Genomic DNA, 12,700 nt, shown 5'->3' on the forward strand with positions numbered 1-12,700 from the left:
CACCTTCTCTGAGGAGGGGTAGTGCCAATGTATTCTGGCTCAAACATGGAAGAAGAAAGGGAAGTGATGTTGTTGAGGGTCCCAGTGTGTCAGGTGGGCACCAGGGTCCCCATTTAATTTTCACAAATTCCCCATGAGATGAAGCCAGGCTTGGACTACAGCCGAGGTCACCTGCCAGAGGCTCATCCTTGGAGGATGGAAGGGCTCCAAGTCCACCCTCTTCCCCACAGCAGTTCTGGTGCCAGGCACACCACAGAGCCCTGAGCACCCAGCACCCAGAGACAGCGGGCAAGGGCTGTATCTGTTTGGTGCTCTGTCCATGCTAAGAGGCCACGGGTGACAACCACACCCCAGTGGCGGTTTCTGTGAGCTTCCAGACTCCCAGCTGGGGACAAACAGAACAGTCTAGTTTCTGAGGGTCAGTGCCATTCCTTCCCTGCTCTCTCTGCCACCGGCTAACAGTCCTTCCCACATCACTGCATCGATCCAGGGTATCAGCACTTCTCAGTTCTCAGGGGGAAAGATTCTCACTAAACTGAACAAGTCTGGACCTTTTAACTGAATAAGTCAGGACTGCCTTATTCTTCACCAGAGTGCTTGATGGGTGGCTTTTGCCAGCCAGGGAAATGAGAGGACCCCAGAGTGTCCCAGCATCCCTCTGACTGTTGAGGCTATGACCTGGCAACAGAAAGGAAGGGGCATAGAAAGGGAGGGGCAGCAGGAAGGGGGGCCTGAAGTCAGAGCCCAGGTGTGTGGCGGGCTCTGCCGTAGTGGAACAGTACAGCCTTGCTCTCAGGACACACTTCCCTCTGCTACTGTTGTCCTGTTTGTGAAGTGGGGAAACCGAGGCTCAGAGGGTTAAAGTTTGTCCAACCAGAAGAGCTGAATCACATACTCTGCTCACTGCTCAAAGCCCCAGCCTCTGTCACAGGATGGGAGGGTGAGAGTGGAAAGGCAGTCAAACCAGGCCAACGAAGCGGCACGGAACACGCTTTCCCTGAGCACTGGGGTTAGCTCTCTGGAGGGGAGGTGCCTGCTGATGGGCGAATCAGTGAATGGATGCTCAAAGGGGCAGGGGCACAGGGTGGAGAGCTGGTTTCCAGGAGGAGATACCACTTCCCCGGGGCCGTGTTACATTGAGCAGGGACTTCTTCAAGACAGTGAAGGGGAGGAGGCTGGGCATAGGACCCGAGGAAGCTCTGGGTTTTGGTAATAGAAATTAATTTAGGCAACAGGTGAAGTTATGGAGGAAGTTGGAAAGGCAGATCTAAAGGGCTAGGTTTTCTCTTATAATTCTGAGATAGCAGAAGCAAAAATGATTCTGAAAATAGATTTGTTCTGAAATACTCTCAGAGAGGAGCCAGCCAATGTGCGGGAGGGGATTGCATGAGCAGCTTCATTATTTGTGTGGTCTCAACCTATTTACTTGGTAATAGTGAGACCCTTATACTTTTTAATGGGGGGATCTAGGGACAAATGCATTGATGTCTGCTAGCAACAATTCTTTGGCAATTCTTCAAGTTTCGGGGAATGGCTGCTTGGAGTAAAATGGAGGAGTGTATGCCAAAGAATTGCACATGTTCTCCCGGGAAGGTGCCAGTCACTCCTGTGTTCACAACCGCTCGCTGGCCATGCGCTACACGCGGGGATGTGGCCTGTGGTGCCCTCATGGTTCTCACCCCTTAACTGTGCATGTCGGCCATTGTAGGCACCTTTTTGCCACAAGAATGGGCAGATACTGCAAGCCAGGACTTCTTCTGCCTTCTAGCAGAGCAGCGGCTGTAGTCACACAAGCAGACAAGCCCCCTGTCCTGGTGAGGCATACACCGAAGGCGTCAACGCAGGGACAAAACTTACTGTGACCTGGAAGAGAAACATTGTGATGTTAGATAAAGTCATGCAGAATCACTGGAAGGGAGGCCTCACTCTTTGAATGAGGGAATGATGCCTCACGGTCCCAGAATTTGCCACTGTCCCCTGCTCCAGTTTGTCTCTTCCCCAGCTCATGCAGAATTCCCAGGAAGCTGCTGCTTCTCGGGGCAGTGGCATGGCAGTTGTCATGATGAGAGCAGAGCAGAAGGCTGACCGGGAGCAGGTGAGGCTCTCGTTGCGTTCTCCCGCCTCTGGAGCCCACTTTGCTTCTCTGTGCCCTGAATTTAATACTGAGCGCCCAAGAGAAAGCAAATGGATCTGGTGGTTTTTCCTTCACATCAGTGAAGAGCCAATAAACACTTCTGTTTGTATCTTAGTCAGGGCCCATCTGCTGTCACACAACCTTGGAGTGGCTACTGTGAAGGTGGGGCACCCAACTCCTCTGCAGACGGAAGTGGCTGGACCCTTTCTGGAGTATTTTCAGGGCCGTCTCCAAGTTCTAGGAGAGTTGCCCAACTGTCACATCTGCACCCTGGTCTCCCCCCACCCCCCAGCCCACCTGACCTCACCTGAGGGCCTCCTAAGAGCCAGTGGTCAGCTCCTGCCTGCAGGACAGATGGCAGTGGGGGTGGTGTCCTCCACCTGCCTTCAGAGGGCTGGAGGGAAGTCAGTCCCTTTGAGGGGTGGTCGCTGAGTGTGGGGCTCCAGCTGGGATCTGGTTCCTCTTGGCCTTGGCCTCGACTTCCCTTGACACCCATTGGCTATGTTCACATACCTCACAGCAGTGGCCAGTGCTGACTGTGAGCAGGCCCTCTGTAAGCCTTCCTGACCATCTCTTTGTCTCTGCCACACTCAGGGAAACTGGGCAGTTCAGGGAGAGGGTTTGGCTGGGTCTGCCTCATCCCACATGCTGGGACGAGACTCCAGAGGCCTGAAGCTGGTGCCACTTCTTCACTCTGGTCCTGAGCACCTTCTGACGCCACACTGGGGGTGCTTGTAAGGGAAGCTGTGTGAGCCGTGAGGCATAGGCTGCTGGCATCGCAGCCACTGGGCTTTGGTCAGGAATCATGTTGCCTCTGTTGGATGTTCCCTTGGCTGCTGTGTGGGGAGCAGGAGCCTGGGGGTTCCAGCTTCTCCTCCCAGAGTGACCCTCACCTACTCCACACATGGCGGCTCCCAGCCTATCCTGTTCTTTTTAGGCAAGAGGCCAGGACTCTTCTGAACTGGAGTGTGGAGGTGTGGCTTGGAGCTGGTGACGTGTTTGGGGGCAGTGCCAGTGGCCTGCAGGCCTCCACAGCAGCTGTCACATAATTGCCTGATTAACTCAGTGATTAATCGGCTAATTGGGACCTCAGCTTCAAATCCCCAATAACAAGGACCTTTTGTGAAAAGTCTCAAAGCTAGCTCTTGAGAGAGTGAAAGCAAGCCTGGGGCATAGATTTTAGAATAGACAGGCTGGGGGCAGGAGTAAGTCCTGTCTGTCTGGAAAGGAAATCCACAAAAAAATGTGGCATGTCTTCCTTTCCTCTCTCTCATTTTCTCCCCTACTTCCTCCCTCCCCTCCTTTTCCCTTCTTCCCTTTCTCCTTTCCTTTCTTCCTTTTAAACACAGGAAAACCAGCACTGAGATCAGCCACGGTGGTGGGCTGCAGGGAGGGCCTCAGGGGGATTGTCGCTACTGCTGAGCTCAGGGTGGGTGGGGCTCTGCCTCCACAGACTGTTCTGTTTCTCCCTGACTAGTTGGCGAGCGTGGCCTACATGGCTACTTGGGCTCCACAGTGCTCTGCAGTCAGGTCCATGATCAATCGAATTAGAAACCATCAGGTGTGTCTAGACAGAAGTTGAGGGCCGTGCCCCTTCTGGGGCCCACCCCGCCCTTCCCTCTCAGGATCTGGGAAAGCCCGATCTCAGGTGGGGAGCCCAGACCCTGTGATGCCAATCCTGTTAAAAACAAGGTCTTCTTGTCTTGGGCACCTGGGGATGGCTGCTCCAGGAGGGGCTCTGTCACCCCTCCTCTGGGTGATCTCCCATGCCATCTCTATTTCTCTGGGCATCAGTTGACCATTCTGGAAAATGAGGTGCTGGCAGCTTCCTGCAGTCTGTGGTTTGTGGATGTGCTCAGCAGTCCACAGGACTGTGGACTCACATGGAGATGACTCTAGGAGAAGTGGGTCGGTGGTGTGCCCTGTGCCCATGATCAGAAGTTTCCGTCTTTCTGTGGTTTGGTTAGTGGGGAGACGGATGACAGTGAAGGGTGAGGAACTCCTGGGGGCCGTATCTTCAAACCCCATGCATTTGCTGGCTCCCAGGTGGGAGCTGCACCAGACCCAGCAGCACCCCCACCCATGTCTTATGGCAGTCCCTGGGACATCAGACTTCCTGGATGCACCTTCCCACACCAGGCTGCAGGTTCTGGAGGAGAGTCGTAGCTGGGGGCCTGTAGCTTGGGCCAGGCCTGGATATTTACGTAGTGTTCCTGCCTGAAGACACTTGCTTACTTTGCCAGGCCAAGGGCATGCCTGGCAGGGGTTGCGGGCCTCAAAGCACCAGTGACATGGAGAAGCTCAGTGTTTCTGCTTTGCCCCTGGGCCAGCCTCAGGTGCTGCTTCTGGGGGCTTCACAGAGGGTCCTGTGTCCCAGCTGCTTGGAAGCCTGGAGACAGTTTGCCTGCAGTGGGAAAGACTTATCCACAGAAAAAAGAAGCCGTCTAGGAGGTGCCGATGTTGGAAGTCTTGGTCTCATACATACAGATCTTTAATTAAACACACTCATAAAATTGTAATGAACCATTCATTTATTTAAATGGGGTGAGTTATTTCATTAATTTTTAGCGAACTGCAAGCAACCATTCTGAGATGCACTGTTTGGAGACAACCTTCTGCTCCTCAGGGTGAGGGTCTGGGGTGGGCGGGTCCTTCCCCTGAGTGACCGGTCCTGCTTGTCTCCCCCCAGCTGCCCCACCCCGGGATGCACCGGCTCAGGACACATCCGGGGCAAGTACTCCAGGCACCGCAGGTAAGGAGGTTCTGGGGAGAGATGTTGGGCTGCTGGGGTGTTGGAGCCCCTCTTTCACTCCCGGCCCTTTGTAGATCTAGAACTTTCCATCTCTGCCTGCGGCTGCTGAGGCCAGTGTGGCCGTGGCATGTCATGTGGCAGTCTTTCGGTTGGGGGCTGTGAGGCTGGATGAGTCCATGGGGGAGAGCTCAGAGCAGACCTCCTACACACTGGGTAATGACCCGCTACCTGGTTGTCACCACTGTCATCCTGGGGTGTCAGCTTGACTTCAGGTGGGTGAGGGTCGTGCAGGGTCTGGAGGTGGAGAAGGGAGGGCTGGGGGCACCCTGCTGACCTGCTTGGTGGGAGGAAGCAGGCTGTGTCTGAGGGTGTGAAGCAGAGCCTCCTGGAGCCAGTTCTCTCCCCTTCCCAACAGGGGGAGCGGTGGGGAAAGGGCTGCTGAGGTTAGGTCTTAATGAGAGAAGCAAAAAATGCAATTTAAAGCATAATCAAAAGTTTTTAATGTGGACAATTCATGTAAAATGTTAAACACATCAGCCTACCAGCCCTGAGTGTGGTGGGGCTTCTAGTTAGGGACGGTGATGAGATGCAAAGACAAGCTTTCACAACAGGGAGGGGGCCTGCGGAGGGTGAGGAGAGGCGCCGGAGGGAGGACCCACAGAGGGTGTTGACAAGGTGGCCCCGGGCCTGGACTCCTTCCTCCCAGTTTGCAGAGTTGCCCTCTGGCCAAGAAGAGGAAGCTGGAGGGTGCCCAGCCCGAGCACCTGGTGTCCAAGCGGAAGTCCCACCCCCTGAAGCTGGCTCTGGACGAGAGCTACAGTGTGGACACCGATGGCAGTGAGGATGCCGAGGTGAAGGACGCCTCTGTTTCGGATGAATCGGAAGGAACTCTGGAGGAGGACGAGGCTGAAATGTCAGGACAGGAGGAGATTCATCGTTCTGAACCAGCTGAAGGTGCTTTGTGGCTCTTTCTCCCCTGAAATAAAGGGCGCTTAGTGTGGCCCTGGAGAATCACAGCCTGTGGGTGGGGAGGGGGCCCACTCTGGGTTAGTGAAAGGGCTGCCGAGGAAGCCCTTCCTGAGAACAAGTGAGGTCTTGTCCTGACATTTGTTGGGGCTTCCTGGAGAGGGATGGTACAGGGCGCTTGGGGGGTCTGTGGGCGCATCTCTGTGCGAACACTGTGTGTATGATTGTGGATGTGTTGTCTATGTGCATGTGAGAGATGGATGGACAGATGGACGTGGGCTGTGTGTCTGTGCATGGGGGAGGGTCTCATGCACAGTGGGGGGGATAGACCCCACTCCATTTGGCACTGGGAAAGAATAGCCTGGGGGTGGGAGGGAGGGGTCTGCTTGGCATCTGATGAGACTGAGAAAGAATAGCCTGGGGGTGCCCAGGGAAGCCTGGAGTGGTTGGGGGAAATGAAGGGATTCCTTGTTTCACTTTCTTCCCTGTGGGACTCAGCAGGACCGGCCTCATTGGGGCACCCAGACTTTGGCAAGTGCTGGTGTGAAGGTGTCCATGTCCCTCAAGAATCCTGGCAGACTATAGAGCCCTGGGGGTGGGACTGAGACTTGAGGTCCATATCCCCCCTCCCCTGCCTCCTCCCCCAAGCTGCTTGTGACTTCTGACCTTGCAGGGTCTGAGATGGATCTTTATTTTCTTTTGGAGCCAATTCGGGGAGAGTCCTTGCACCCACTTCCGTCACGAGTCTCTGTTTGGGCCTCAAGTGGTGTGTGGCCCCATGGACTCTAGGTAGAAAGGACTATCTTGCTTGCTTTCTTACAGAGGAGGGAGTTTGGGGCTCCAGCACCAGCCCTGGCTGGGCTCCTCCGGGAATGGGCAGATGGCATGGCTGGTCCTGCATGCTGGACACGCTTGCTGACTGCCCTGCGGGGCCTTTGTGTGTGTGGTGAGCACCCACTGTATCATAGTCATGGCGGTTGAGAGGTTTGAGTCTTTTAAAAACAGAAATTCATTTAGTACTTGTTAATTATGGAGCAATTGAAAAAATCTGATGTACGATCTAAGCTCCATTTTATGAGACACAGGTTCACTTATTTTGAGAAAGGAAATATCAAAGGGAGGACCATTAATAAAAAATATTGGAGTATTTCTCATATTGAAAAACAGCAGTGACTTCTCCATCTACGACTTAAAATAAGTTCACTGTGTCTCCAGGTCCAGGCAGAGGGGCTGACAGAAATGATCATATCCCCTTTTCTGGGGATTGGGTGTTCCCAGGCTGTGTTGGGGTAGGGTTCCTCTTGTGCTCCTCACACGTTTCTGATTTTGTGCAGGAAGGAGCCCTGTCAAGTCTCACTTTGGATCCAACCCCATCAGCAGCCCCACGGGCTCCACCAAGGGCAGCTACAGCAGTTATCAGGAAATCATCGCCACTTCTCTCCTAAATTTGGGCCAAATTGCTGTAGAGACCCTAGTTGGGGAGGACTTGGGTCAGGTGGCCAAGCCGGGCCCTGGTGTTGTGCACCTGGTGCAGGAGGAGGCTGAAGAAGGGGCCACCAGTGATGAGGGGGAGAAGGACGTGTTCATCCAGCCAGAGGATACAGAAGAAGTCATGGAAGTCACCAGGGAGCACTCCCAGGAGCTGGGTCCCCAGTCTGGGGAGGGCATGGTCAGCGAGGAGTCAAGCAAGATGAAAGTTGACTTGGGTAATGAAGAAGAGGAGGAGGAAGACGAGGTGGAGGAAGAGGAGGAGGAGGAGGAGGAGGAGGAGGAGGAAGAGGATGAGGAGGAGGAGGAAGAGGAGGAGGAGGAGGTGGAGGAGGTGGAGGAGGAAGAGGAGGAGGAAGAGGAGGTATCTACTTCCGATGTAATCTGCCAGGAGGATGCTCCCCATGCTCCCACCCAGAAGGCCCCAGAACCCCGGCACCCAGCATCTTCCAGCCCCAAGCCTGAGTACTCTGTCATAGTGGAGGTGCGCTCAGATGACGGCAAGGATGAAGACTCGCACTCCCAGAAGTCTGCAGTCACGGATGAGTCAGAGATGTATGACATGATGACACGTGGAAACCTGGGCCTTCTGGAGCAGGCTATTGCCCTGAAGGCTGAGCAGGTGCAAGCTGTCTGTGAGCCAGGCTGCCCACCCACCGAGCAGGGCCAGCTGGGCCCTGGTGAGCCAGGGAAGGTGGTGAGGCCCCTGGATGCTGCACGGAAGAACTACTGCAGCAAAGGTAGGGCTGGAGGCCTGGCCCTGCACACCCATCCTTCATCCCTCCATCCAGAGTTGTGTAGCACCCCCCTCTCTCCACCAGGCATGGAGATGCAGGCTGAGAGGCATGGCCAGAGGCTCTTACAGGCTGGAGGCAGGGATGACAGGTGCAGACAGAGAACATACACACAACCACAGACTGGTTGTTGATACAGAGAAAATGCACTTACCCTTCTCATAGAGGATGATCCAGAGACAGATGCAGAGCTCCAGGTGGGAAGAAGAGCATGGGAGGGACACTGAGCTGGCTCCAGCAGCTCAGGCACAGCCTGGAGGGCCCACCTTGGTCACAGAGACCCTGGGGGGACTCACCTGGGTCAAAAAGAGATTTGAGTGAGAACCCCTGGGAAATCCCAGCTGGAAGGTAGGTGAGGACACAGGGCACAGATTTTCTGGGAATCCTCACATGAGACAAGCTTGGGGCAGATACTGAGGGACACAGCTATTAAGGGGACACCCTTCAGGTGGCACAGATGTGGGGGACAGCTGCTTGGGAGCCCTGATTCAGGCCAGCACAGGTCTTTAGGGGACACAGACACATGGAGGCCCAGGTAAACGTGATACAAATTTAGGGACAGGTGGTGGGGCCTGGGTAGGGTATCAGCCTAGGGGTGGTGGGCTTCGGTGGGCCCACAGATCAGGGCAGATATTGGTGGGACACTGTTGGGGAGTGGCGTGGTTGGAGGACACAGGCAGAATGACAGCCCCGGGTGCAGGTGTTTTGATGACTCCGGCCTGTGGGACACTGGGGGGCCCAGATGCAGGGTGCCTGGCCTTCAGGGCAGAGTTGAGGCACGGGCCCAGGGGACAGAGCCTCGGGGTGAGGCAGACAGCAGAACTGGAAGCACCTGGCAGTGGGGGAGATGCGGCTGATGTTGAGGCATCACCACAGTGCAAGCCCGGGTAAAGTCCATGTGGCAGCGGCAGCAGCTCAGGAGGTAGGCACTGGGGATTGTTTGTAATAACGCTGCCGGCTGGGTTGGTAAGAGTCCAGCTTCCTGCCTGTGTGAATGTGGAGAGGTAGAGCCAGGGGTCCTGCACTTTGTAACCCACTCAGGTTTCTACCTCACCTGGGGTGGGTGTTCTGAGTGTGGTTGTGTGATTTCTGCATTCTCCCACGGGGTACAGCTCCATCTAGGAATTTCTCTGGGACACTGGCTGTGTCTGGGGATCATCTGTGTCCTGGAAGGTGTTCTCTTCTGACCCCCACACTCAACAGTGACCTCTCTGGGCTTGCAAAGCCTAGATGAGGTCAACAACTGAACCCGAGTTTAAGTTTCTGTGTAGACATTTATATTAGTCACTTGGCTTTGGGCAAGTTAACTTCTATGTCCTCCTCATTTTGTCAAATCCAAAGGACATATCCTGGCAGGGACCTTGTCACATCTTTCACCTCTCTGTGCAGAGGCTGGACCTCAACGCATGGGGGCTCTTGGAGGCACGGCCCCTGCCCTGAGTGGGACTCACACAAGTCAATAGGAGCAGGGAAAGAGGCCACCAGCGGCTACCTGGGTTGTCCTCTTTAAAATGCTGCACATCTTCTACATGGGACTGTGTGGGCAGCTTCTGGGCTTTTCCATGAGGACAGCTGATGTGGATAGTTTCTCCAGAACTATCCAGCCCCTAGTCCCTCTCAGGCTCTTGGGCAGTCTGGCCACTCTCCTCTCTGGACAGCTGGAATGAAGAGTCATGGCTGTTCCATCCTCCTCCCCACTTGGCTTCCTGGCTACCCTCTAACTGATGTGTTTTATGTGTTTAGATCCCTCTAGAGCTGAGAAACGCGAGATCAAGTGTCCAACACCAGGCTGTGATGGCACTGGCCATGTGACAGGGTTGTATCCTCACCACCGAAGCCTATCTGGTTGCCCCCACAAGGACAGGATCCCCCCGGAGAGTGAGTAGCTGTGCACAGCTCAAGCCATCTCTGGGGTTTGGATGATGTAGCCATACACCCTCCCCCCTCCCATCCCCAACAGGGCCCTGGCCCTTTGGATTGGCAATATCCAGATGCCCAAACTTGAGTCCTACATGGCCAGGGACATGGACTGTACCCAGTTACCTACCTTGAGACAGCAGCCAGTGTCAGGGCCCCCAGGAGGGCCTGCCACAAACACAGGCACTCGGGAAGGAGGAGGAGTCAGCAAGCTGGGGGAGAGCTAGCTGTCTGAGCTCTGAAGGCCATGAGGAGAAAGCCCGTTCTCACTTTTAAGCTAGCGGCAGTAATTATGAACATTAATTTCAAAGGGTGATTCACAGAACAATGAGAGGGTTTGAAGCCGAGGGAGGCAGGGGCCACAGTGGGAGGGAGTGCGCTTCGACTGGGCTGAGGCTGGGAAGCCACCCTGGGTTGCTGCGCTAAGCTGCTGCCTTCCTACAAAGTTGCAGACTTCAGGTGGGGCTCCTCCGTGTTCCTTGGCTGTGCTCGCCATCTCCCTCTCCCTGGTTCTCTTCCAGTCTTGGCTATGCACGAGAATGTGCTCAAGTGCCCTACTCCTGGCTGTACAGGCCAAGGCCACGTGAATAGCAACCGAAACACGCATAGAAGGTACTCGGGTTGAGCTGGCAATGGTGTGGTGGGGTGGGCCAGGCCTGCTGTGTGAGCCCCGGCCTGGGACTGGTGCAAGGTCAGAGCAGGCCTCTCGGTAGGGGGTCAGCATGACACCCAGAGGTGTGGTCACTATGGTGGGGTCTGAGAGACCAGAGGGTGGCTGCAGGGATGGGTGTGTGCTCTTCAGAGAGGCCGACTGCCTGTGGGGAAAGCCAGGTGGAGGAGGTGAGACATTTGGGAAGCCTCCACACACTAGCTCTTGCTCGCGGTGGGCCTCGGCTGGCCAGGACCAAGCTCTGGGCCACACTGTGGGCTCTGAGCTCAGCTGGAAGCGAAACTCCCATGATGTACTCAGGGTTTACCTGTCTGCCATCTTCCGCAATGAGAGGTGACTACATCCCCCATCCTTGCCCGGAGCGCCTTGGGCAGCAGGGCTGTGATGGGATGTGCCCTCGCAAAGGCTGCCAGAGCTTTTGAGGTCACTTCATTAGGAGGCCAAATTTCTGAGCCCAATTGTGACAGTCACTTCTCCAGCAGCCATGGTCAGCTCAGTTCTGACCGATGAAGTTGCTCCCCTGATGTCTCAGATTGTGTGCTTCTCTAGGAAGGCCTGGGCCTGCTGGTGTGGCCCCAGTACAGTCCACATCTTCTAGGGTCAGCTCCCTGGCTGTGTGGCCCATGGGGCCCTGGGCTTCCCCAGGTTGAGCCAGAGACATGTCCTGAGTGTAGCTCTAGTTGGCAGTGAGGGGAGAGCAGGCCCATTGCCCAGACCTACCCAGAGGAGGTGCCCTTGCCCAGAGTCCTGAAGGCTTTTAGGATGTACTTTGTCTTTGGGCATCATTGCTTAGGATTTCCCAAAGCAGAAAATGACTGTGCAGCCACTACCTTGAGGGCTTGAGGACAGAGCTGAAGAGACAGGAGCCTTTGCTGGGCTTCTACTGGTATCTGTGGGATTCTGGGCTTGGACAGGCAGGATCTGGAGGAGAGTGCTCAGCTGCCCTCTGTGCTTTTTCGCTAGTTTGTCTGGATGCCCCATTGCTGCTGCTGAAAAATTAGCCAAATCTCATGAGAAGCAACAGCCGCAAGCGGGAGATCCTTCCAAGAATAGCTCCAACTCAGATCGGATCCTCAGGTGAGTGAACTGAGCCACAGAACTCACTCAAGGGTCTGCCTCCCCAAATGCTTACACAGGGCTTTCCAGTGTCTCTGGGGCTGCACGTGCACATGTGTGTATGCATACATGTGTGAATATTCATGTGTGTGTGTGTGTGTGTGTGTGTGTGTGTGTGTGTGTATTTGCATGGGTGTGCTGATGACCTCAGCTGCCCTCAGGGCCTCCCAGAGGACAGATTCTGTTCACACACAGGGCAGCGTCTGACATCTGCCATCCTCACTGGTGCTTCGGCTGTGGCACAAACACCCTCAAGGCTGCCCCTGCCTGGCTCTCCCCAAAAGTGTCTGATCTCACTGCTTGATATTGTTCAGGGATTTGTTTGTGGAGACACTGGTCCTGTCTCGAGTGGGCAGACCACACACACCTCTCGAGAGGGCCACTGCCACGCAGAAGCATCGGGAGCTGCTCCTTCTGGCTGGCTGGCCTACACTTCCTCACTCCAAGGAAGGACCCCAAACCAAGGGAGAGAAGCAGGTGCATGTGGTGTCCTTCAGAGCACTGCCTCCTTATGGTCCCAGAGGTTCTGAGGTGGCAGTGGGCATGTGTGTGTGCGTGCATGTGTGTGTTCATGTGTGCACATCTGTGTGTGCGCATGTTAGACATGTGTCAGCAATAAGAGGGCTCCTGAAAGAATATTCAGAATGCATTTGCTTAGCACTTCTGCCATTCATGTGACCCTGTGAAGTGGGTACCAGAAGTAAGGCCAGAGTCTCAGAAACTTGCCCAGGGCTACACTTACTGGCTGGGGGAGTTGGCACTGGCCCCCCATCAGCCTGGTTTCAGGGTCTTATTCTTGACCACAGTTTTCTACCCGTTGGGGTGATTTCCCCACCCCCTGCCACTGTCCTCACTCAGTGGAC

At 55.1% G+C, this 12,700-nt stretch overlaps 1 protein-coding gene across 2 annotated transcripts in view; it reads left to right on the top strand.

The window, feature by feature from the left end:
• Window positions 1-12,700, top strand: part of MYT1 (myelin transcription factor 1) — a 107,957-nt gene that overhangs the window by 71,982 nt on the left and 23,275 nt on the right. For both annotated transcript variants that reach the window (XM_029917349.1, XM_029917350.1), the window contains 6 exons: window positions 4,824-4,886; window positions 5,593-5,840; window positions 7,187-8,080; window positions 9,878-10,012; window positions 10,573-10,663; window positions 11,685-11,798. In XM_029917349.1, coding sequence (XP_029773209.1) covers window positions 4,824-4,886; window positions 5,593-5,840; window positions 7,187-8,080; window positions 9,878-10,012; window positions 10,573-10,663; window positions 11,685-11,798 — 1,545 coding nt within the window. The remainder of the gene's footprint in view (window positions 1-4,823; window positions 4,887-5,592; window positions 5,841-7,186; window positions 8,081-9,877; window positions 10,013-10,572; window positions 10,664-11,684; window positions 11,799-12,700) is intronic.

This window comes from Suricata suricatta, chromosome 12, assembly GCF_006229205.1.
Source record: "Suricata suricatta isolate VVHF042 chromosome 12, meerkat_22Aug2017_6uvM2_HiC, whole genome shotgun sequence".
NCBI classification, from domain to species: domain Eukaryota; kingdom Metazoa; phylum Chordata; class Mammalia; order Carnivora; family Herpestidae; genus Suricata; species Suricata suricatta.